At 40.4% G+C, this 25,770-nt stretch overlaps 1 protein-coding gene across 2 annotated transcripts in view; it reads right to left on the bottom strand.

The window, feature by feature from the left end:
- Positions 1–556: 556 nt before the first annotated feature.
- WASF3 (WASP family member 3) overlaps positions 557–25,770 on the bottom strand; it is a 131,274-nt gene continuing 106,060 nt past the window's right edge. Inside the window, exons 4-10 of one of the 2 annotated variants that reach the window (XM_034936480.3) lie at positions 24,303–24,437; positions 21,796–21,949; positions 17,519–17,636; positions 12,761–12,936; positions 8,163–8,429; positions 6,510–6,877; positions 557–3,803 (exon numbers count right to left, since the gene is read on the bottom strand). In XM_034936480.3, coding sequence (XP_034792371.3) covers positions 3,646–3,803; positions 6,510–6,877; positions 8,163–8,429; positions 12,761–12,936; positions 17,519–17,636; positions 21,796–21,949; positions 24,303–24,437 — 1,376 coding nt within the window. In that variant the 3' untranslated portion in view covers positions 557–3,645. Of the gene's footprint in view, positions 3,804–6,509; positions 6,878–8,162; positions 8,430–9,285; positions 9,453–12,760; positions 12,937–17,518; positions 17,637–21,795; positions 21,950–24,302; positions 24,438–25,770 lie in introns of both variants that reach the window. The other variant, XM_034936482.3, reaches the window with a different exon arrangement.

Here is a 25,770-nt window from a genome sequence, read left to right as displayed (position 1 = left end):
CTGACCTCCAGTCTGGCTGTCTCTGATGTATGTGGCCACACTTACCCACCCAATCTCAACTCTCATTACCCCCACATGTGATTCTGCCCCAGAACTGAGTTTTCTATCGACCAAGGTCCCTGAGAGAGTAACTTAGCTTCACTCTAGTTTTCCCACATATGAAACAGAATGTTAAGGATTATTGTAAGGATTAAATGAAAACATCTCATAAGCAATACATACATACTACAGCGTGTTATTCACTTTTACCGTTGAGAGTAAATGTGGTTAAGACCCTCTTGCCCCAGGCTCTATCCTCTCAACAGGTGGCTGCCCTACTCCCAGCATGGCCTTTTCTTTCTAACCAGACTAGTGCTGCCCTGAGTCATTCAGGAATTCAATCTGAACTCTTGGTGACACAAAAATTATGTAGAAACTTAAATGGAAACCAAAGTAGTGTCTTCTGTTGTCTAATAAGGAAAATGCTAAACAAAAGCAAAAACAAAAAACCACTTAACACCAAGTTCTCTTCCAAAAAAGCCAAACATACAACACTGTTATTAATAAGCAAAACCTCTTAGGGTTAAAAGTGTGATTTTATTTAGATGTTACTTGTACATAATCTATAGTAAGATATACAAACAGATAAAAATTGTTTAACAGTTTTTTTTAATACCACTTTAAATTCAATTTACAACAGCATTGGTAATACTGCAAGATGACTGATACTATGATTTATAAAACAAAAATTACTTGCTACTCTGGCTGATACATTCCCACTAGTCTTTAATGGATTAATATGTATCATGTATTTTAACTGCAAATTATTATAAAACTTTTACAACCTAGCCACTTGGAGCTCAGAAAACATTCTGATGTTCTAAAAACTTACTGAGATGAAAATGTTAATTTTTGAATAGTATCCTTAGTAAAGAAAAACATCAGTGTAGCCAAGCTTATGGTCTGGGGCTGACAGTGCAAACTCACTTGCCTTGTGCTCCGCCGCCTCCTGTGTGCGCAGCCATCGGGGACTGGGCAATCTTCCCATCCCTTCCCTAGGTCTACGCTATGAGAGAAAAGCTTAGGAGACATTAAACTAAAACAGACGTGGAGAAATAATACGAGGGACAATTTAAAATTACCTTACAATTTATAACTATAATTTAAAACACAAAGTTTGGAGAAATGAAATGTGCTTTTGGATGTTTCTTCTCCATTTGTTTTGGTAAATAGTTTTTGAAAATGAAACTGAAAGTTCAAATCTTCTCTTTATTCTTTTCATTGTAATACCATATTAGAAAAGATCTGGATTTAAATTTCAGAATAAATTGAATTTGCTGGAAAAATACTCTAAAAATAATCTAAATTGGATTTCAGTCATTTTCCATTCTTTTAAAGGTTATGGTACACAACAGGGCAAAAGCTTTTTCGCAAGTCATAAAATTGAGTTGAAAATAACTTGTTGATTCAGCTACAGGAAGACAACTAACAATTAACAGGCTCATGAATATTTATGAATAAAGTGCCACTAATTTTATTGTAATAAGATATAAACAGAATAAATCCTGACATGGATAGTAGCTTCTGTGTTCTCTCCATCCTGAGAACAGAAGGACCATAAAAAAACAAAGAAGCATTACCAAAGGGGAGTTCTAGACCCACACGGGGAACTCCTAATACAAAAGCAACAAGAAAGACAAGTAAGACTTTAAAAGTCACAGAAGTCCTAAGAATAACGCCAATGTAGTAGGCCCTTTTTAACAACAACAACAACAACAAAAAAAAAACAGAGAGAGAGAGAAATTAGAAATTTAGAAGTTCATTAATAACTGTTACTTATATTCAAGGAATTTATAGTGACAGCCTAGTGGTGACCAGCTCTAGGAAGAGACGCTGAAGAGGACGCTCCCAGCACCTGGGACAGAGGAGAGAACAGACACACCAGGGAAGCAGCCTTGGAAAGGGGATGCAGACATGAGGCTTTTCAGGGCTTCAGATCTACATGACTGCACCCAATGGACAGGCTCTGTACAATCACTGCCCACAAGCCCAACAGGTATCCACTCGAGACACACACACTGAGGGTACTTCGGGGCTGGCTGACTTGCTCAGATGCATTTTAACAAAAACCCCCATCACCATCCTGCTCACATTCCTACCGTCACCTCAAACATCTCTTTTAGCTCCAGATTCTTCTCAACATAACTGAGTAACTAACCACAATGGATATGAAATACTGTTGAGTAGGTTAAAGTCCTTAATAAGTCAAGCGTCTTAGCATATTTTTGAAGTCGTATCTATAATCAAAGCCTGGAGCACCTGTTTGTTCAACACAGTTATCTTTCATCCAGAATTACAAAATATAGAAGCTGTCATTCTTGAGTTTCCCCATGGGTCCCTGGTATTGCCCACGTGGGAACAACAGGAAGGGTGGAGGTGAGGGCACAGCGCTGTACTACAGCTGCAGGGCTGATCAAGGGAATCTCATGAGGTGCTTTTTATCATTTAATGTGCCAACAACAGGAGAGAGGAGAACCATGTGCTTCTAGAACAGGGTGAAGGCCCTCCTCACCGGAGTGATCCCTAATCTGGCCCCAGCACCGTGAAAGGTGAATAGCTGTCAATATCTACTTTCACCTAAACCTAAGCTTTTAAAATTCTGACCAAGTGGCGAAAGGTGCCATCTAAAGTGCTCTCTGTTGCTCGCTGAGGAGCTAAGAACTCCTGCGGCTCACTCAGGACACAGCTGTCAGGAAACTAAAGGAGCGGGGCTCCTTTGCAGCCCAGGCCCTGCGCCGCAGCTCTGCCCAGCTCAGCGGTGTAGCTCCCAGAGTCATGGACTGCTCCCATCTGTTCTGGCCGGCTGGTGCCCACACTGGAGAGGCTGGCAAGTATCTTGAGTGTCATCCCCAATGGCCCCAGGAAGGAAAATGGACTCTGTTCTTCACTTTCATTACTGTTGAGCTGCTGAATTCTCTTGCAAAAACCATCAACAGGCATTTACTAAGCAAATGCCCACAGGGAACCCAGCCTGAAAAGGGCCCTTCCAATTTCATATTTGACAGGCATGTGCAGAGGTAATGAAATTATTCAGCAGAGCATCAGATTCACTCAGAGGCTACCAAGCCAAGAAACTGAAAGCAGAAACACTGGATTCTCCCTGTTTGTTGAACCTTTCCCTCTAAAACCAACTTCTTCAGAAACACATCCTTTAAAAAAACAAAAGGAAAAACCAAAGCGGTGAAACAATATCACTTACTGGTTGGAAGACATCACTCTGACATAGTCATTAGTCTTGCAGAGACCTAACACCAGGCAGCTTCACAAACACACAGCAAGTCTGCAGAGTTATATTGATCAGTAAGAGTAAACCCAAACTGCACTAAATACTCTCATGGCCAAGAGGAAAGCAGATGCTGTTTTCAGGACAATGTGATAGTGACAGCCTATTTCCTCATGTGCAGCACAATTTGCTATGTTTAGTGGCACTTAAGTATTACACAGTAAATACTGAAAAGACCCAGAATTTTTGGATGTGCAGAAGCAATATCACATTGTTTATACAAAAGGTGCTATGCTACGGGATTAGAATACCACTATTTGGGTGTAGAGACCACTTAAAATCTTCAACACGCTCCCACACGCGGCCTCTCCGCCGGCCTTTGCTCAGTCGGACCAGTCGTTCTCGTCGAACTCTGAGTCGTCGTCAGAGTCGCTGTACTCCACGGCAATGCGCCGGGACAGGATCGTGGCCACGTCATTCCCCACCGGCTCCCGCTTGGCCTCCTGCTCCCGCTGCTCCTGCACCTTTTTCAGTTGAATTCCTGCAGACACAACATGTGGTTCAGAATCACATCCTTTTGCTGGCTCCAAATTAAAGATAAATGAACAAATATGTCTATTGGACTTTTTTTTCTAATGACACTAAGGACAGAAAGTTTTAGAAATTTGAGGGGAGAAAAGCTCAGGGAATATTAAAAGTTTCATGAGCAAAAACATGCATTCAAAGTGAGAAGTTTTTTTGTAACAAAGTAATGTGTTAAAATATTAAAAATTCCTAATTTCAGTGTACATGAACACCATTAGAGAAAACTGTGGAGCTGCACCATCCCAGACAGCAGCCACTAGGCACATATAGCCTTAAAAGCATGAACTGACATGTGGCTAGTGGCTACTCTCTGGGACGCTGCAGGCTGGAGCATTTCTATCACCACAGGACATCTACTAGGCAGCAACAGCATCCAGAGCCTTGGAAACAGTGTTCTATGCTACTCACTCTCAGCTAACCCAAGAAGTAACTGAGAAACCTTTATTTCAACAATTACTGTGGAAACAAACATAAAATACAATCATCTACTTTCTAGCTTAGTAACAAAGTAAGATATTGGATGATTTAATGTTTATCCATTTTTTTTTTTTTTTTGAGATTGGGTCTCACTCTGTGACCCAGGCTGGAGTGCAGTGTTACGATCATGGCTCACTGCAGCCTCGACCTCCTGGGCTCAAGCAATCCTCCCACCTCAGCCTCCTGAGTAGCTGGAACCACTGGCGCACGCCACCATGCACGGTTAAATTTTGTATTTTCTTTTTTGTAGAGACAGAGTCTTGCAATGTTGCCCAAGATGGTATCCATTCATTTTTTAACTGTTTTGAAATAATTTCAGATTTACAGAACAGCTATGAGACCAGCAGAAAAACATTCCCATATACTTGGATTCCCCAACTGCTAACATCTGACCACATTTATTTCCCAATCTTCCCCTATCATCTTTACACAGACAGACACAGACACTTTTCTCTGGACCATTTGAGAGTGAATGGCATATAATGTCCCTTTACCCCTAAAATAGTTCATGTGTTACCACCCCCGCCTCGCCCACCCAAAATATCAAAATCACAAAATTAGTTTGGATACACTACTACTATCTATCCTACAAATACTATTCAAATTTTGCAAAAAGACCCAATCTAATTGCAAATGGAAAAGATTATCCCTGGTTCAGAATCCAGTGGAAATTATCCGTGACATTGGTTGTCAAGTTTTGTTAATGTCCTTTAATCTGGATAGTTCTTCACAGTCTTTGTGTTTTACAACCTTCTCATTTTTGAAGAATATAGGAAGCTATTTTGCAGAATGTCTGTCGATTTGGGTGTATCAGATGTTTCCTCGAGATTAGATACAGGTTATGTATCTACTCTTGGTAGACAGGGCTTATAAGGTGTTAAAAAAAAAAAAAAGCAAATCCAACACCGTCCTACAATGACCCCGAACTTGATATTCATGAGCTAATATACCTCTAGGACTTTTTTATCTTGACAAAATAAAAGTGTGTCAATGATGTCCAGGTACACAGAGGACCCTGGGGTCTTTAGAAGGGTGCGTGGGCCACACTGCGGGCCTGGTTCATGGGCACACAAGAAAAACGCAGAGGCAGCAGCATCACAGCTCCTCTGAAGGACATCCCTGATGCTGAGCTGGCGGGCTGCAGCCAGGCTCCTTGCTTGGTCACTTCCAGATGAGATGACTAAACTGTGACCAAGTCTGTGCAGCTCCCCACAGGCGAGAAGCTCTTGGATATTCCCATAACATGTCAGGCCAACCTGGGTTGGGACCTGGTTAAGAATCCATGGTGTGGGCTGGAGGTTCCCAGGGGCTCTCTGGGCAGCCCAAGACAGGCGAGGGCAGACTCCCCACCCAATTCCACCTGAGATGCTCTGTTTCCATGTGTTTTGTGGTCAGGGGGTCAACGCGGGACTTTTCATCTGACAAAAGGGTTATGCTGTTGAATATTATAGATTCTGAAAAACCACTGGCTTAGGACATCAAGCAAATATGACAAGTCCAGCACAAACTCTTTTTTTTTTTTAAAGAAATCATTAATATGAGCTCACTTTCTTTCATTTATACTTTTCCCCTTAGAGTAGAATGCAGAGAAGAGATCCAATTAATTAATCGATCACTTCAGTTATTGGGTTTCTGGTTTCAAGGTAAGTAAAACCTTCCTAATTTCAATTCTTTTTTTTTTTTTTGAGACGGGTCTCGCTCTGTCGCCTAGGCTGGAGTGCAGGGGCGTGACCACGGCTCACTGCAGCCTTGACCTCCCACACTCAAGCAATCCTCCCACCTCAGCCTCCTGAGTAGCTGGGATTACAGGCTCAGGCCAACATGCTCAGCTAATTTGTTTTTGCATTTTTTGTAGGGATAGGGTTTTGCCATGTTGCCCAGGCTGCTCTTAAACTCCAGGGCTCAAGCAATCCACCTGCCTTGGCCTCCCAAAGTGCTGGGATTACAGGCATGAGCCCACCGCGCCCGGCTGTTTCCCAATCTTTATCACAATTTGATTACCTTACACTGGAAAAAAACACAACTACTATTCAAAACAAAACAAAAAAATCAAGTAAGACCCCTTTAACTCTATTTTAAAAAATGTAGTGAGTAGTCATTTGAAGACAAGGAGGCTGTAGCTGGCTGGAGACATGAAGAAACCTCTTGCTGAAAGGCAGGCTGTGTGTCTGGGGGCTCCACTCACCCATTCGAATAGCAGCGAGGAGGTCGCTTCGAGCATCACTGATTGGTGGCTGTGCAGGCTCTTGCCGCTTCGCCTCAGCTACTGGGGGGCCATGCATTGGGGAGGACGAAAGAGAAGACCCGGGACCAGGAGGGCCTGGCGGGGGAGGTGGTGGGCCCGGGGGTGGCGGGGCTGTGACCAGGAGCCCAGTGGAGGGTGGGTGAGGAGGAGCTGCGTGCGTGGAGCTGGCTGATGCAGGGAACGGGGGCTGCATGGGCATCTGGAGAGGGCTGACGAAGGCAGTTTGTGCTGAGGGAATCACAGGAGGAGGTGGCGGAGGAGGTGGTCCGGATGGGTTGTAATACTCAATTATCTGCGCTGGGAGCATCCTGAGAGAGATATGAGGCACAGTCACCAAGGGAACAAGAGAGGGTCACGTCCTGGGAGCTCTTAGACACCTAACGGAGCCATCCCCAGACACAACACGTATTGTCACCTGAACTTCAATCATGGCAGGATGCAAACATGCACACCTTGGGTCAGTTATTTTCACAGTTTGACATTATTCATTATGACAGAAGTCGAGATCTGCTACTGAAATGTGCCAAAAGGAGGAACACTCAAAAAGTGCAGCACTTCCTGAAGAAAGGCAGAATAAAGCAGCTGACTGCAGAGGCCAGGACGGCAGCGCCAGTGAAGGCTTCACACTGGGATCTCAAGGCGGTAGCTCACAAACTTGTCTTTTAAGGGTCCTAAGGTCAACCAGATTGGGAGCTTTCTACATTCTCTAACCCACCTCCATGGAAATGCCCCATGCCTGCAGTGCCCAGGTGTGTATCAAAAGCTTCGAAAAGTCACACAGCCAAGAAATCTGCTGAATTCTATTCAGCCGAGGGTCTTCCAAACTAACTGGACCATGGGCCCTCTCTTGGCCTGACACAGCCTCAAGCCACTCTGGGGATCCTGACTTGGCATGCATGGCCAGGGAGAGCACTTCTGAGAGCAGGACTGTCATTCAGACAGGGGTGCGCAGACACGTGTTAGCAGTGGACACCAACACACGGTAACTTTCCTGGGCACCAACTCTGAGGAATGAAGTCTTTAAAGACCAGAGTAAAGCCAAAAAAAAGAGAGGTGGGTGCCTAAATTGATAAACGCCTGAACATGAAGGTCTCTGAATTCTACTTCTCAGGGAACAGGAGGGCCTGGGGCAGAATGATGTCTGGGTGGTCAGAGGTCACGAAAGCAGATTTGGGTCAAGTCTGAGAAATGAGGCACGGGAGCTGCATGGTGTGGTCTTCTCGTCTGTGATAACAATTTTCTGTGGTCCACTCAGGATGTGTCCAGAAACTTGAGGGTTTGGGACAGGTTCACAAAATCAGCACTTAATACCCTTTATCAATGCCTTGGCTTAAAGAGCCATTCAAACACCCAGAGTGTGTGTGAGGGAACACACATGCATGCACAGTGTGGCCTGAGACTCAACTGTAAGTCTGAGCTTATGCTGCACCTGCTTTATTTCACACAGAATGTTAGAGTTGCTAGTATCTACATCCAGTCATCCTTGACTCTATCTTGGCCTCTAAAATACCGGAGTTAAAATTCTCCTACCACATAGAGCAAGATTCAAATGCAAGGCCAGTAGGGATTAGGGTACAAGGCATGCTGAGTTACCCGTAGTCTGCTGGAGCCATCGGTGCAGAGGCCTGGGACCCCTCTGGGGCCTGAGGGGGAGGCGGGGGGGGCGGCTGCTGAGGTCTGTTGAGGGCCATGTGCCTCGCCGAGGCAGATGGGGGCCGGTACTCATGCTCCGCAGCCTGGCTTGCAGGCCCGTGTGGTGGCACGTCACCAGCTGCATAGGAAGGGGTCACAGGCTGGGGGTGCAGAGAATGGTTGGGAGTAGCCGGGTAAGAGTAATCCGTAACGTCTGACGCATGTGACCTGGCATTTGAAAACAAGAGGTGGGAGAAATTTAAATTAATTTAAAAACTGTCGGCTAACAGGCACATGGATGTATTTGAATAATAACATTGCTAATACACAAAAATCAGACATTAATTTGCTTTACTATCAACTAGGTATAGCCCCGTGAGAGATTCCAAGCAACAACATAATTATTATAAGTCGGCAGCAAGCCCCAGTGTTACATGGATTCAGATTCACAGCTTTGAAGTGAATAAGTCAGACAGACCGGCAAGCAGGAAACAGCAGAGCCTCCTTTTCACAGTATTTCAGCATACGTTTTCTCTAAGAAGGCTATGAAAGAAACCATTCCATTTAGAAACAGGATATAAGACAGAAGATTTCAGTGGCAATGAAACTGACAGCATATAATTAGAAAATATAAAATGGCAGGTGAACTGGATAAATATTAACAGTAAGAACAGGAAAAGAAATCGAGAATGCAGTAGAGTGAATCATATTTTTCTTAAACAGAAGAAATGTACTTAACGAAAAGGGCAGAAAGCAATGCGGTGCACTATGGAAAGGCCTTCTTTCCATAGTTTTCTTTGCACACACACTGGGTGTGAAACTCCGAAAGGAAAGGGATCTTGGATTAGTGGAGCAGAGCTGAGTGAGACATGGGGTGCAGGGACGGGATTCCTGCTAAGCCCTCAGGAGGAGAGGAAGGACCCAAGTGTGGCAGCCCGGCAGTGCCGTGGGCGTTAGTAAGACAGTCACACGCTCCTGGCTCAGGTTACAGGACATGTGGCCAGGAGGGGCTGTACATCCTCTCATGGCGGCAGAAGCAGGGGCAGCCTGAGTCTGGGAACCCAAAGAAAGCAAAACAACAAACCCGCTGGGCACTCTGTCCTCTTTGGCGCTCCCTGCCTGCTCCAGTTTCTTTGCGTCACTCATAAACTCAATGCCCATTTTCCTTCTCTCCCACTCTTCTTTTCTTGTTCTGACTTTTCTCACATTTACTTGCTGGTTTCTGTTAGGGTTCAGCTTGTGTTTCTCTCTCTGAAGGAAATACCAAACACACATTGGGGGTGCTGAGGGAGCAGGGAAGATGCACGCTGCATTTCCATCTTTGGGATTCCAGTTGGTAGCTTTTCTTAACTGGGGCACCATGTGGCACAGAAAAGCCTTCTAAATGAGAAGAGACAGCTTCTTTTCCTTTTTCCTTCCTTAATTGAAGTGTAACAACTAATAACTACTCATTATTTTCTTCCCTAATTGCAGTATGAATTCTGGATTATGGTGCACTTCTGATTATGTCTTTTGAACTAGGTGAGCTGCTAGCAAATCACTTAAAAATATATTTAATGGGGGAAGGACCTGACCTGTATTTAGATTTAGAGTATTTTAAAAATGTAAATACCTATAACCCTTGGAGACACTGATGATGTGTGCTTGACTCTGTGCATGACTACGAGTCACTGGCTTACAGTGCAACCTTTTAAAGGAAACAGTTCTCCAGCCAAATATGGACAGCTTTCTGATGAGATGAGGGTAGGAAACTATAAATACTGTGGCATAACTGGGAGGGCGATCCCTGTCAAGGAGCCTTGCAACACAGGGTAGAAAGGAAGCAAGGAAAAGGGGCTAACCAGATGGAGGCAGAAGTGAAGGAAGACTCGGTAAATATCTGAAGTAGAAACCAGAGATTTCTACAGGGCAGAACCCTGATGAAGGGTGCCCATCAGGAGGACGGGGGCTGGGGGAAGAGGGGACTGGTCAGTTGAAGAGGGAAGGACCACAGAAAAGGGATGTGCCAGCAGGCAGGAGGAGGAGGAGGGAGGAGCAGGCAGCTGTTGGAGATGAGCCCCACTCCCAGTGGGGAGGCAGAAACCAGCTGCAGACGCACGGCCAAGGTGGAGGTGAGTGGAGATCCCGAGGCCTCATGATGGTCAGTGATCACCTATTACAGAAGAGAGGACTGGGAGGGCCAGAGGCGACACTGACACGGGAGGAAGAGGACTGGGAGGGCCGGGGACGATGGGAGGAGGAGGGCCGGGAGGGCCGGAGATGACACCGACACAGGAGGAGGAGGAAGAGGGCTGGGAGGGCTGGAGACAACGCTGACATGGGAGGAGGAGGGCCGGGAGGGCCAGAGGTGACACCACACGGGAGGAAGTAGGCACAGCAGCAGAGACTCAGTGTGAGAGGTCGATATATCCCCCAGGGTTTTTTGGGTAGACAGGCGGGCAGCCAGAGATCTGCACCAGGGCCCAGAACTGGATGAGAAAAAACAAGGACAATCGGGCATGAAGGTGTGCGACTCCCTGAGTGGCAGTGACAGAGAGCTGGTCATACAGCAGGCAAGCACTTCCCAGCGCTCATCTTAAATTCATGCTCAGGAACAAGCCATTCCTAACAATCTAGAGAGAGAGCAAAAATGTAAGATGGGTTACGGTATATTACTTATATAATAGCATATACACACACCATGAAACCTGGTATTTAAATTTCCCTCAGTATCTTGGATGCACTCAGATGAGCGGATACAATCATTAAAAATCATGTTGCTAAATAATACCTAAAACATGGGATATAATTTCTAAAAGTCAAAAGAAAGAAAACATGGCATGACTCCAATTTTGTAAAAGAAAAAAGAAACACATGTATAGAAAAAGACTAAAGAGAAATACACTAAAATGCATATAACAGTTTCTCTGGATGGTGAAACTATAGATCATATTTCATTTTAATTTTTTCCTGTAACTTCCAGATATAATAAGCATGTCTTATTTTATAATAAAAAAGTGACACACTGTAGTAAAAACAAATAAAAATTTCTAAATTAAGGGTTATAATCCAATACAATGATGAGTTATAATCTATTTATCTGATAGTAAATAATGTATGCAAATAGTAAGAAGCCATGGGAAATAGTAGGAGACAACAAAAGGAATTCTGAAGAAATAAAACAATCAGACTTATTTTTTGAAAATTAAGAGAAACGCAGATGTATGTAAGCAACATAAATACAAAGGCAGACTATATCTGAATAACCATCCATTTTATATCCAACATGGAATAATCTCAGATGCTAGAAGGAGTATCATTCAACTGAGAGATTTTTAAAAATCCATCATTTTCCCATCTGCATCTATTTTTGAAAAGTCTATACAGGATAAAAACAAAGTATACGTTTTGCACGAGTAAACAATCATAGCTAAATTATTTAGAAAAAAAACAAAAAAGCAGATTGACATCATGGGAGCTATTAAGTTCATACATTCCTCCCCACCCAAAGAACTATGAGCAGAACTGTGTTATAATTCCTACTTTCTATAGAAATAAACTCACACTAAAATTCAAATGAGGCTAAAACTCAGTTAAAGCTCCAATAATTCTCTAATATTTAACAAATAGAAGTTTGTACAGAAAAATTACCAGAACTTGCCTCACATCCTCCCAATGACTTATAGACCTTCTGGGGTGGGAACATTGAAGGCACGTAATACGTTAAGAGTTTGTGCTAAACACTGAGTTTTACAAAGGTAGAAAAAAAGGGCACAGATATAACCCAAAGTCCAGGTTGCTGTTGTTTTGAAACATTCTTGATCACATATTGTAAGAATTCTCTATTCAAATTTTTAAATGCCAATGAGAGTTTATGCAAATGAAAGACTACAACTTTACAAAAGCAGAAATAGAAAACTGAATCAAACGTTAAAATTGACTAGTCATTTCCTGTTGTTCAATGAATGCCTTTGGTGACAAGTGTGACTTAATGACCACATCATTCACGCCTGCAAGAAATATTTTTACTTAACTGCTAATAAATTTTTAAGTAAACGCCAATAGAATTCTTCTCCTGAAATCAGAATATATAAGTTATCTGAAATAAGAAGTAAATCTCTCTTTTGTTCATCATTTTTTCAAAGGGTTACTAAAGGAACAATGAAGGTACTCCTTAGTTACTTTACCACCTGCCAATCATTTTTAGATACCAAGTGGCAAAGGAAATTCAACATTCCATGCTAAGAGAAAGGATTAAATGATTATTAAAGTAAAAACTTAAGTCATAAGCAGTTACCCCAAATTCAGAATCAGTGTTAAAACACTACATCTAGATGAACTCAACAATACATTTTAAGTCAGAGAGATTTTCTAAAATCAAAGGAACCCAATGTAAAATAACACTGTCTTCAAGTATTATTTCAAAATCAAAATACAGATAAACAATTTTTAAGGAAAATCTTAAGACATCAAGGGCCATATAAACCCCGAAGCTATTGACGCATTTCAAATGATAATAAAACCAGGTAGTACCCAGTTGCCCAAGCATCAGGGCTGAGGGAGCAGTGACACACACACACCTAGTATCTGGGGACAGGGATCCCTCGGAAGACGCTCCGTGGTACACACTCTGAGACAACCTGTTGTCGGGTCTAAGCTCTTTGTCATATGCCATCATATTCCACTCCTGGCGCCTGTTTCTGGCTTTTCTAACCTTTTTCACCTCACGGGTGGTGCCATCTATACGCTTTTGCTCCTGATGTCCAGGAAAGGAAAGAGAGCATGCCAAGACAGAAGGGAAAGGAAAACAGCTGGTTAAATGCAGTTATAATGCACAAGGCCCATGCGTGATGAACAGACAAGACACATTCGCATTTTGATTACCCTAATGTTACAGAAACTCTAAAGCAGTGCACTCCTCTTACCCAACAGAACCAACAAAACAGAATCAACAAAAAGTTACCCTGCTACAATTGTTAAGAGTTGCTTACCATCGTTTTCATTAAAGTAAAAAAACTTTCACTTGAATATGCTTGTAACTTGTTTTAAACCTAAACAAGGTCTTTCAGATCTATATTACATGGGTGAACAACCTGGAAACACCATAAAGAGAAATTATTTCCCGCCACCACACAATTTTGACTGACTTCTTAACGTACAATTATCTTTCAAAGAAAATAATTCAAAACATTCTGTTCCCAATTTCTAAAAGATTACGGAATAAGTGAATCCTGTAAATAGTTTAACACAAAATTAAGCAAGATAAAAACTTACCTGCTCATAAAAAGCACCATTCTTCCTCTAGCCCTACTTGGCCAGAAAATGTTTCATTCAACAAATACTTAGTTCTTAAACAGGTGCTTCTTGAAAGGTGAGAAGTTATTTCTATGTGTGCCTCTAAGTTTTTCCTGCCTCCTATACAAAATTTTATGATCTTTAAGGATGAGAATCATGTGTCTTTATTTCCTACGTTTCCCTCTTGTCTTATGGTATCTCAACATACTGTTTTTACACAGAATACACACTCAATACATGCTGGCTAAATGATCAAATCCACAGCCAGGCAGCAAGCATGAACTTCTAGTGCTATGCCCGAGGTACTGCGCCAGGCACTGACAACACAAATGGCAAACACACACACACACACACACACACACACACACACACACACACACACACACAGACATGGCATCTGCGCTCATGGAGCCTGCAGTCCACAAGAGGACACAAATAAAGGTACTATTATAAATGTATTATAAAAATAAATGTATTTATTTTTACAAATATATTTTTATGTTTAAATATATACGTGTGTGTGTGTGTGTGTGTGTGTGTGTGTGTGTGTGTGTGTGTGTGTGTCTAGTCTGGAAGTCAGGGAGGCATCCTGGAATGACTGAGAGTATTGAAAGTGTATTGACAGTGGCATCAATTCTGCAGAGGAGTATGGGTCAGGTGCCTGCCAAGAGGAGAGGACAGACTGTGTGAGAGCTCTGGGGAGGAGAATAGCACTGCACTCAAAGAAATAAAGGAATGTAAATGGTACATTGGGGTGAATGGCCCAAGATCTGAAAGGCAGAAGACCTTAGAGGCCTTTATCCCAACAGCAATGCGAACCCATTAAAGAACAAGAAGGGAAGGCTGACATGCTGAGAAGGCATTGGAGAAGATCTCTCTGTGTTACAGAAAACAAATTAAAAGAGGGAAGATAGGGACACAAGTGAGAAAGCTACTAAGTGGGTATAGGGTGAAAGAACAGCAGGTGGCCCAAGGGTGTGGTGAAGACAGAAAACTGGACCGTTTTCAGAGGCATCCCGGAGGCTTTAGGCATGGATCCACAGAGGATGTGAACATGAAATTCACAGAAGATAAAGAAATGGTTAATAAGCATATGAGACGATGTAACACATTCAATCTTTCATCAAAAGAAAGTAATATCCAGGACTGGAGAAGGCCTGGTAAGAATATAAACTAGTTCTTCAGTCTTTTAAAGATTACGGGCAATATAATTCTATCTTTCAAAATTTAAAATTCACATTCTCTTCAATAAGAGCAATTCAACTTCTAGAAATTTATCCTGAAGAATTATCTGCACCTAAGTAGAGGGATAACCACTGCAGTATTGTAAGAGCAACAGTAATGGGTAATTTATGAAGCATTTATATTTCAGAATACTACACAACTATTAAAAAGAATGAAGTACATTTTTAATAATGTCAGTGTGTGTATGTAAGTCATATGTAGTACAACTATGTATACACAAATACTTCGTAAAATGTTTATGCAAATATTTATGAATGCTAAAAGGTCTTAAAAGATGCACACCAAGCTGTTAACCGTGGCTAGGTACTCCCAGGGAAGGGAGTGCTATTTGAGTATTTTACAACCAGCATGTATTGGGTGTGTACTTTGAAAAACCAAAGGAAAAAAGTGGGGGAGGAAGATTTCAATGTGATTCCAATATGCATCCTGATTAAGAACCATCGTATTAAAAATAATGAATAATCGCTTCTCAGCCTTTTGGCTAAGATCAAGTGTAAAAATAATGAATAACTATTCCCCTTACTTTTTAAAAGATGCATGCTGACAAATTCAGGGATGAAGTGTTATGATATTTGCAACTTTCTTCACCATGGTTCAGCCTCCAAATCTACCTATCAACATGCACACAGGACACACAAGCGCATGCGAACCAAACATGAAAGAATATGAACAGTGATGAATCCAGGTTCCAGCTACACTGGCCTACATTAAAATCCTTAGAAGCTGCCAAACTGGTTCCTCCCCCAGGATGATCTTAGACACTGCTACCTAGAAGCCTCCTCAATTCGGAAGCACACCACCTCATCTGCCCCCCATCTCTCCAGCCTCCCCGTAGCACCTTCCCACTGTTGAGCTAACTTCTGCTACTCTCCCTTGGAACCCAGCCTGCATGACACCTCCTTAGAGAGGTCTTCCTTGACCCCTCACTGCGTGTACACTGTCACACACCAGGTCATCTCACTCAGAGTGCTCTGTACTTGTCCTTCACTAAACTTACCAACAGTGTAACTACATATTTAAAACTTCATATTTATTTGTGTAATTAAGTTTTTAATGTTTTTAAAGCATTAAACTAAAGGAAACAAAAGTTCAAAAACGTGGGTTTTTTAATCCCCAAATTTTCTAAACTAATTTTTCCTTCAGATTTGTCAACTGCAAATTGAGCATGATTTGGGTTTCTGAAATCCTGGGAAATAAAGACTATCTTGCCTCATTTTCTATTTCCATATGAAGCGGACCTATATGAATATTTTGAAACTTCTCTCCCTCTTTCTGCATTTCCGAGGGCTGCATGATTACTGAAGGCCTGTGTCCCTCACTATATTGTCCTCTCCATGAGGGTGGTAATCCTGTTTTTTTCTGCCACTGTTTATCCAGCATTTAGAAGGCATTCAACATCAAGTCATTATATAAGTGAATGAAAGAAATTCTTATCAGAATTTTATGTGTTTGAGGAAGGTAGAATGAGACAAAACAGCACAGAATAACAAATGATTTTAAAGACATAATATTCATACATAAAAATTGTTTCCCCTTCAAGAAGAGTGGCAAAAAATTAAACAGTTTTGCTAAAAGCATCATTGAGAAAGGAAACCTAGAAGGCCTTTTAAAAAAACAGGCACATTTTAAAGGCAGGTAAGCCCCAGCATTTTCCCCTGTAACTATAAAAAAGCATGAGGATTAAGGTAAATATGCTTTTTAAATATTTGTTCCTTTTCCACTCAAAAGATTGGTATCTTTCTTTTTTCTTCACTTGAATATTCTGCAAAACCTAGCAACTTTTCCAAGATATATCCCAATTAAATCTCCCAAAGCCATGAGCACAAGAAGACTGTGTGTGACCAAGTCCTTTGCATCCTCTTTCCCGGAACCAGCCGTGGTGTCTTACAACAGCACAGTCTGCAAACTGTTCTCATGTTCTCTTCCCTTAAATGCTGTTTTTGATTTTCAAATTCTCCTCCAGACCAAACTGTCACTCCTACTGGGCCAACACACCTCAATGCCTCAAAACCCTAAGGCTATCAACTCACAAAATGCTAAGCACTTCTCCTAAATAAAGCGCTCTAATCTGTAAAGCAAACTGGATGGTCATTTTTAAATACAGCTGACATATAAAAATATTAATAAATACTTGCCCTTAGAGAATTATTCCTCTCAGTGGCCTAAGTCTAATTTCTGGGCCCAAAACGAACAATTTTCAAAACACAAATCCCTTAACCTGAGTAGAGTGGGCTTCTCCTTTGAAGACTGCTTGTAATGCATGCAGATATTTCTCAACCTTCAAACTTGCAATTCTCTTCCTACCCCTACCCCTTAAAGGGAGGCTCATTTTCAGTAAATCCTATCCGCTGAACGTGCAAATCACATATGCTTCTCAATCCCATGTGAACATCTTCCCAAGATTTTAATTACAGCTAGAAGAAAACCAAACAATTAAAAATGTTAAAAAGACAAAAGCACATCATTGTGCTGCATGATCATTGTATCTGATATGGAATACTGACTGCTTTACAAAAATTTGAGAACGCAGGAGAGGAGTTACTAAAACATGGTAACGAAACAAAGTTTAGGAACTACTTTTGTTAAAGCAAAGCAAGTGCTGGAGAACATATCAGTATTTATTGAAGATAGTATTACTGTGTTTGACTGAATTGTCAGGATCTTTTGTGAGAAATGCAACCTCTAAAAAAACTTCAGCACTATATCCAATATCTCAACCATTTAAATAATTTACGATTTCTAAACAAGAATCTCCTTTGAACACTGATATGCACATTTCCCATACTGAAATTATTTACCTTTTGACGCCTTTTCTCTTTCCTTTTGTCTTCGGTGTCCTGTAGCATTTTTTCTTTCCAGAGGTCAAAGAAATAGGAAGGATCAGTATAGAACTTCAGCCCATCCTTCTTGTCATCTCTACAAATCAATGTATTGTAAGTCAGGGAAGAAAAGATTGTTAGAGACTTTTATATGTAGGTTAATGTTAACTTGATTTGAACTCATGAGATTATAACATCTACATGGGGCACTTAAACTCTCCTACACGTATTAAGTCTTTAAGTTTCCTTATTTGAAAAAATGTGTAGAATAACCTGTTGTAGGTTAAAAGTACTCTTGCAAATTTAGAATCGAGTATAGAAAATTGCTCAGAAAAAAAAATCACAACATGACTCATATTCAGCAATTTATAATATCTCAATCACTTCAGGAAATTTTTTGCTTATTCCAACATGGGGCCATACACAGAGATGGATGGATTCTTACTAAGAACTGGAGCTTCAATATCATTAGGATAAAAATTAGTAAGTACTCTATCCCTTTTTCTCAATAAGGTTTGCCCAACATCTGTAAGTTCAATTAGGAAAGAAGCAAAATGTTTATGGGGCATCAATGTAAGGAAAAACAGTGATGAACTATGTATTTTCAAACTGGAAGTAACCTACACAGAAACTTTATTCACCTGTGGCCATTTCATTTTAAAGCACCGTCACAGGCAATTACTGTGGTCTAAAGAATATTTTAAGTCTTCATATAAGTAGCTCATTTATCATAAAACCAATGATGGAGCTAGCAGAGGTCCAAAACTGTCATATAAATCAAGTCATGATCAAAACCATCATGATACAAAGTAAACACTGTTTTCTATTAATGCTTTTGAAGACTACCTTCAAAAGGAGGCAGAACATTTTATATTACTTCATATCAGTATTTCAATGAGTCATTAAGGAACACAGGGGAAGCAAAATCAGTTAAATGAGTATAGGAGAGTTTATGCCCAAACAGTCAATGGCTAATTTAATTGTTCAGAAGAAAACAAAGGTCTGTCATTAAAGCCCCTGCTATGCCATCTCCTGTTAAGTGTCTTACCATCAAATACAAAGGCCTGGGTGCCTATGGGGCTATTCTAGTCGCTATGTCTGAAAATCACTGAAGAGCCAGTGCAACTCACACTATACCTTAACCTTTGACTATTAATGTCCTTCCTTTCTTTTCCTAGTTTCCTAATTGATAGGCAACCTGCATGATAGAGATTTTATTAATAACATTATTGTGAGAAAGATAATTTGTTTCCCTAAGATACCAAGGCCTTGAATAGGTAGAGGTCTAGAAAAAGCTGCAAAATTTAAGACATATAAGAGGTACATTTGTTTTTTAAAAAATGGAGCCAGTACCTTAATGAAGGCGGGAACTCACTTACGTAAGCAAATGTTAACCTTAACAAGAATATAAACAGATACGTTCTTTTTTATTATTATACTTTAAGTTCTGGGATACATGTTTAGAACATGTAGGTTTGTTACACAGGTATATGTGCCATGGTGGTTTGCCGCACCCATCAACCTGTCATCTACATTACATAGTTCTCCTAATGCTATCCCTCCCCCTTGTCCCTCACCCCCCGACAGGCCCGGTATGTGATGTTCCCCTCCCTGTGCCCATATGCTGTTCAACTCCCACTTATGAGTGGAGAACATGCAGTGTTTTTCTGTTCCTGTGTTAGTTTGCTGAGAATGATGGTTTCCAGCTTCATCCATGTCCCTACAAAGGACATGACCTCATTCTTTTTTATGGCTGCATAGTATTCCATGGGGTATATGTGCCACATTTTCTTTATCCAGTCTAACATTGATGGGCATTTGGGTTGGTTCCAAGTATTTGCTATTGCGAATAGTGCTGCAATAAACATACGTGTGCATGTGTCTTTATAGTAGAATGATTTATAATCCTTTGGGTATATACCCAGTAATGGGATTGCTGGGTCAAATGGTATTTCTAGTTCTAGATCCTTGAGGAATCACCACACTGTCTTCCACAATGTTTGAACTTATTTACACTCCCACCAACAGTATAAAAGCGTTCCTATTTCTCCACATCCTCTCCAGCATCTGTTGTTTCCTATAGCTTCTAAACACTTAAATTTTTCCGTCACTTAGGCTGGGCATGGTGGCTGATGCCTGTGATCCCAGCACTTTGGGAGGCCGAGGCGGGTGGATCACCTGAGGTCAGGAGTTTGAGACCAGCCTGACCAACATGGTAAAACCCCATCTCTACTAAAAATACAAAAATTAGCCAGGCTTGGTGGCACATGCCTGTAATCCCAACTACTTGGGAGGCTGAGGCAGGAGAATCGCTTGAACCCGGGAGGCAGAGGTTGCAGTGAGCTGAGACTGCGCCATTGCACTCCTGCCTGGACAACAAGAGTGAAGCAAAACTTCGTCTCAAAAAAAAAATTTTTTTTTCAGTTACTTTGTACTTCTTATATTAAGACAATATTTTGTTACAGTGCTATATTTAAGTTCAAATGTGAAAATTTATATGTTATATACCCCAAATATTGCTATATTAATGAAAAAGCAAATTTGGGCTGGCACGGCTATCCTTAAACACACTATTAAAAAGTCAAAGATACTCAGGAGGCTGAGGCAGGAGAATCGCTTGAACCCAGGAGGCAAAGGCTGCAGTGAGCCAAGATCACCCCACTGCACTCCAACCTGGGCGACAGAGCGAGACTCCATCTCAAAAAAACAAAAAAAAAAAAACAGTCAAAGATATGCTTTATTTTCCATAAGACTGAATACACACACACACACACACATATGTGAAAGTCAAATCAGTTTTCATACAATTAAAAACTATAAATCACTACAAATATTTTATCATGATCTAATCAATGTAGTGGTTCATTGGGTTATCTGATTTTTTTTCCTTAGAACAGAATTTCCAGTGAGGTTTCTTAGCAACGGCAGGTAGAAAATTTTCATGAGCAAGCCTACACGTTACATTGTGTTTGAGGCTTCAGTGCTAAGTAAAAATGAAACTGCCCCAGGAAAATGCCTATTGAACAAATGCAAAGCCATAAATTAAAATATTTGGCTCATAATGCTATATTCATACATATTCTTAATTTTTTTAAATAAGTGTGCTAAAACCTCCAGAAAAGTCTACTTTTTCCATAAAAAGGCGTGGCATCTTGCTCCTCTGCCATCAGTTTGGCCTGTTTTTCTGAGAGCCTCTCCCTGTCTGTGCGGAAAGAAAGTGGTGTAGTTTGAACTGCACTTTCCTAGCACAGCTGCAACAAAGGGTGGCTCCAAACATCTCCCTGTGGACCCTGAGAAAGGACAGGAATTAGGACCAAGAAAAATTCTATGCACTCCCTGAGATGGGCCAAAGGGCCCCTGAGGGTAGGACTGCTGAGAGGGTAGTAATGGAAGTGGAGAACTCGCAGGCTCCTGGAAGGTTCTCACAGGAGAATCACCAGAGAGCTGGCCCGGGGCTGTGAGGACCACTGGTCACCACAGGCTGTGCTTGTCAGAGGCCAAAGGATGAGCTCCACAAGAGGGCACGGAGGTGGGGAGAGGACAGGACATACCACAAGGGATGGAGAGACAGTGTGTGAAAGAGGGATATGGGACAGGAGGTGACAGCAGGTATGGGAAGAAAGTGCTGAGCTGGGAGAAGGCAGGAGGGGTGTTTAGAAAGAGCATTTTTAGTTAGTCTCTTCATATTTTTTTTTGCACTATTTATTTTCCATTGTTTTTCTTGGAAGTCTCGTCCTGCTAACGTGTCCTACCATTTTCCAGTAACAGAAGGTTAATTTGCTGACTATATTTTCACTCTTCAAAACCCCTAACACTACAGAATACATTTTTTTCTGAATTAAATATCAAATGTCTCTGCAGTGCTGAAACAGGTATTTTGCTGCATTATAAATGAATTATGCAGTTCCTTTCTAATTGACTTCGAATCTAAAAACAACAACATAACCACACACAATACTGTTATGCAACTTACTCACTTCTACTTAAGGTAGCTACATCTAAAAGTTAAAATCAGAACTCACATTTCTACTGTTAAACGTATCAATATGCTGAAATACTATAACTTTAATAATTATGTACCAATGAGTAGTTTCATTGTATATAATTCAATCATTATTTTCAAAGTTTGAAGCAATTCTGATTTTAACCCAGATGAACCATCAAGGACATTCCCACACAATGCATCAGCTTGCTCCCAGCTCTGCCCAGCTCTCCCCTCATCTCAAGGAGAGGCTCTGGGACTCATGAAGATATACCTGTATGGTGTCAGGATGTTCAGAGGCGGTGGCTTATCACTCTGGTTGTAAATATCAGCAACAGGATTAGGAATGCTGTTCTTTGAAACCACTTGCTGGTCTTGGACTGTGGAACTTTTGAAAGCTTTTTTCATGTTGATATCCTGTAGTGAGACTATTTAGAGAAAATCCCCCAAGTTGAGTTATATGGAAATATTTTTAACTGTTTAGAAGTAAATACCATTTGACTCACAATTAAAAACACCTCCTAGAACAACCAAATAATATTTCTTATTGTCCATTTAAAAACCATGCTTAAGAGCATGTGCATTCCTTTCCTTTCACAGATAATAGCTATCACTATGAAATGAGGTCAAATCATGGCTTTTTTTTTTGTAGTAATCTAATTATTTCACTGAACCTAATACTAGAGTAACATTATTTAAATAGCATTTCTCAGAAATCACATAGGAATATAGTTATGAATGTAACAGGCATGTAAATGCACAGATTTGAATATCCTAAGGAAAACACCGTTCAAACAACATTAGTTTAAATATAATGCATGTGGGAAATACTTCTGCAAAAATTACACAAATGGAAATAACACATTAAGTTTTTCTGAAACAAACATTAAGGAAAGATGGCAAATGGCAAAGCTTTTCAACATGTATCTAGTCCCAAAAATTAAGTAACTTGATCGATGATACAAAATTACACTAAGGATTCAGAAAATTGGGGCTGGGTAAAGTTCTTTCTTGTGCTTGTACAGCACTTTACATTTCATTTATTAACTCACCTCTTTTTTTTTTTTTTTTGAGACAGAGTCTTGCTCTGTCACCCAGGCTGGATGGAGTGCAGCCTCCCGGGTTCATGCCATTCTCCTGCCTCAGTCTCCCGAGTAGCTGGGACTACAGGCACCCGCCACCACGACCGGCTAATTTTTTGTATTTTTAGTAGAGACGGGGTTTCACCATGTTAGCCAGGATGGTCTTGATCTCCTGACCTCATGATCCGCCTGCCTCGGCCTCCCGAAGTGCTGGGATTACAGGCGTGAGCCACCGCGCCCAGCCAACTCATCTGACTTTCATCAAACTTTTTGAGGTGGACAGACTAGGCTATTAACCTACCTATTCAACCACTGAAGCTGAGCTTCAGAAATGTTAAGATTCCAAAAACTCCAGCAAAAAAGTGGCAAGACCAAAACAGAATACAGACTTCCTGTCAGTCAAGTATTTTTTCTACTGTAACATCCATGGCAAGGAAAGTAATAAGGTAAAATCTTGTTTGGAAAAGGATTTTAAAGATATGACATGTACTATAAAATCTCATAAAATTTAATTTACAGATTAATATTTTCCAGGGTAAGGTTTATCATAAGCATTCTAACGGCAACAGCCAACAAAAAGTTGAAGAAAGATGAATAGCTAATTTAAAACGTGAATGATTGGTTTAAAATGTTAAGAATTCCTTACCTGAACAGACCAACTAATACTTATTGTTGGAAAAGTAAGAATGCTTCTATAATGAATATTAAAATCAATGTTTTACATTTTTGTTATATTTGTAATTCACTAATCAAATTTTGACCTTTGAAAAAGACTGAACATGAGATAACATATATTTTTTAAATGATGAGAGATGAATTCCACAACTACTTTTTTTAAAAAATAAAAGCATTATTTTTACCAATACTACTCTATAGATATAGCACAAAAATCAGACACTAGGATCTTTTCAAAGCAACAAGAGCAATTGTTAACTGCCATTATTTAAAGGTAAAACTAAATTTTAACCTAAATATTTTTCTCAAAATAAATATGAAGTGGTATGTTTTGTACTTTTTAAGCATATTTTCTCCAGCTCAATCTGAGTCTTTCATTCAAGATACTGAAAGTAAAATTTTAAAAAAGGGATCGTTGATAGTTTCAATTTTGTTGAAACTGACAATTTCAGGGTGTATCATCAAATGACTATCAGTTAACTATACAATGCTTGTCGACATTAACATTATTTTAAAGCCTGCAGCCTAAAGGCTTTCGGTAAATGCTATTTCTGAGAAGGTTAACAAAATTTTTAAATCAGCAGAATCACCAGGATTTTACAGGCATCAATCCTAAGAACACCAGGTGCTTGTGTCACACAAGGTATGTGTAACACTGTCTCAGTTGGACCATATCTCTAGAGTGGCTCTGTAATTTTTAGGTAAGAAAGTATTTTTAAAATAACTGTCAGTAACCTAAATTGGGGCTTCTAATACTGACTGTATTCAAAGAAGCCTTTAAAACAAATACTATATTTGTAATTTTTTAAAAAAGAGTATAGAGTTATGAGGTAGACCACATATGAATCTTTTCACCGTGAATTAACACAAAGTTGTAGGTTTTTCCCCCTCGCTATTCTTCTAGGAAAGACAAGATGAAATATCAGCATGCCATCCCAAGGAAAAAGCAGTAATTACACTGCAATTAATTACTACCATCTTGTCAACATCACTTCTAGCTCACTGCTTTCAGGCAATTACCTACCCTCTTCCACTGTTGAATCCAGCTGGGTGACTTTGACAGCAAGGCGATCAATTCTGTCTTGAAGAGAATTTGCTCTGATGTAGAAGTTGTTAGCCTCATTAAACAACTCACCAAATATGTCTTCAGCATGTTTGCCTGTAGAATAAAATGAATGGAGAAGGCCATCTGTTAGGGAGCTGATGAAGCGGCCCTCACACATCCTCACCAGTGCTTATTCCTGTCAACATGTGGGATTTTGTGCAAACGAGTATGAAAATAAAGTGTCACAGTCCAAGGCCTTTAGAACTTTTGAAGTTTATTAGAGATACTCATATAAATCTGAAACTGACTCAATGTTGTAGAATTTTAAAATATCCCAGACAGTATACAATCTTTATTGCTACATGAGCTATCGCTCAAGTTGCTTCCCACTAACTGCAACTTAAGTTCTCATTTTTCATGCTTTAAGTGTAAATACAATCTCAGGAACCAAACTTTCACTTATTCCTCAAGATAATTCAATTATCATGTTGGCCTTTAAATCTGGGATTTTATCTCAGTCACATTCAGAAACATTAGATATTTTATTTGTGCCTAACACTTTCCAATGGCATTAAATTCTTCTAATTAATATTGTGAAATCTGGGTATATAGCGCTGACTCAGGCACTCTCTATAAACCAAGATTTTGAATTCTGAGTTAAATTTTTCTGCGTGGCTGATTTCCACATTCCTCTGAGTGCCAGATATAACTCCCACTTTTCTTAAAATGTAACATTTCTGAAAATTCAGCAAGCAAGATAAGAATCATTATCTGCTCACACTGAATTTCCAAATCCTAACACCGTTACTTTATTCATGCAACAAATATTAAATAGCTGCCTACTCTGAGTGTGCAAGGCACATCTCACCTTAACTTTTCTGACAGAGATACCTACCACTTCTTTTTATTTTCATTTTCTATCGGTTTATCACTCAAATGAGAGAGAGAACCTGAACCTCCCAGGAAGAAAACTTCATTAGAGTTAAGAATAACCCTAAAGTTCCCATGGTGCTTTATAGTTTATACGCTGCTTTCACAGCCACTTTCTGTACTCTTTGCTATAATCCATGAGACTGTGAACTCCGTGTGTTCCATGTTTTAGCCTTAGCCCTGTGTGATGCCTCCTGCACACACCTGTTCAATGAATAAGTGAGCCCGGGAGGTAAACAGGAAGTTAATGTTTTCATTCTCTGGCTGACTAAACAGAGGATCAGAAAGGTGATCCGTCCAAATCCCATGGCTAGTACATGGCAGAAATAGATGAAACAAAAATATGGTCTTCTAACTTTTAGTTCTCTGCTTTTATCACATAGCTCCCTGGACTCCCTTGGCTGCAATCTTCATGAATTATTTCATGCCATGAAACACTCGATAATTTCTTATCTACTTAATGAAATGGACTAAAATATTTTACTGCTTAAATGGTTACACCTAGACACTGGGAATG

This window comes from Pan paniscus, chromosome 14 (assembly GCF_029289425.2).
Source record: "Pan paniscus chromosome 14, NHGRI_mPanPan1-v2.0_pri, whole genome shotgun sequence".
In the NCBI taxonomy this organism is placed as follows: domain Eukaryota; kingdom Metazoa; phylum Chordata; class Mammalia; order Primates; family Hominidae; genus Pan; species Pan paniscus.
This window is presented reverse-complemented; position numbering and strand designations above follow the sequence as displayed.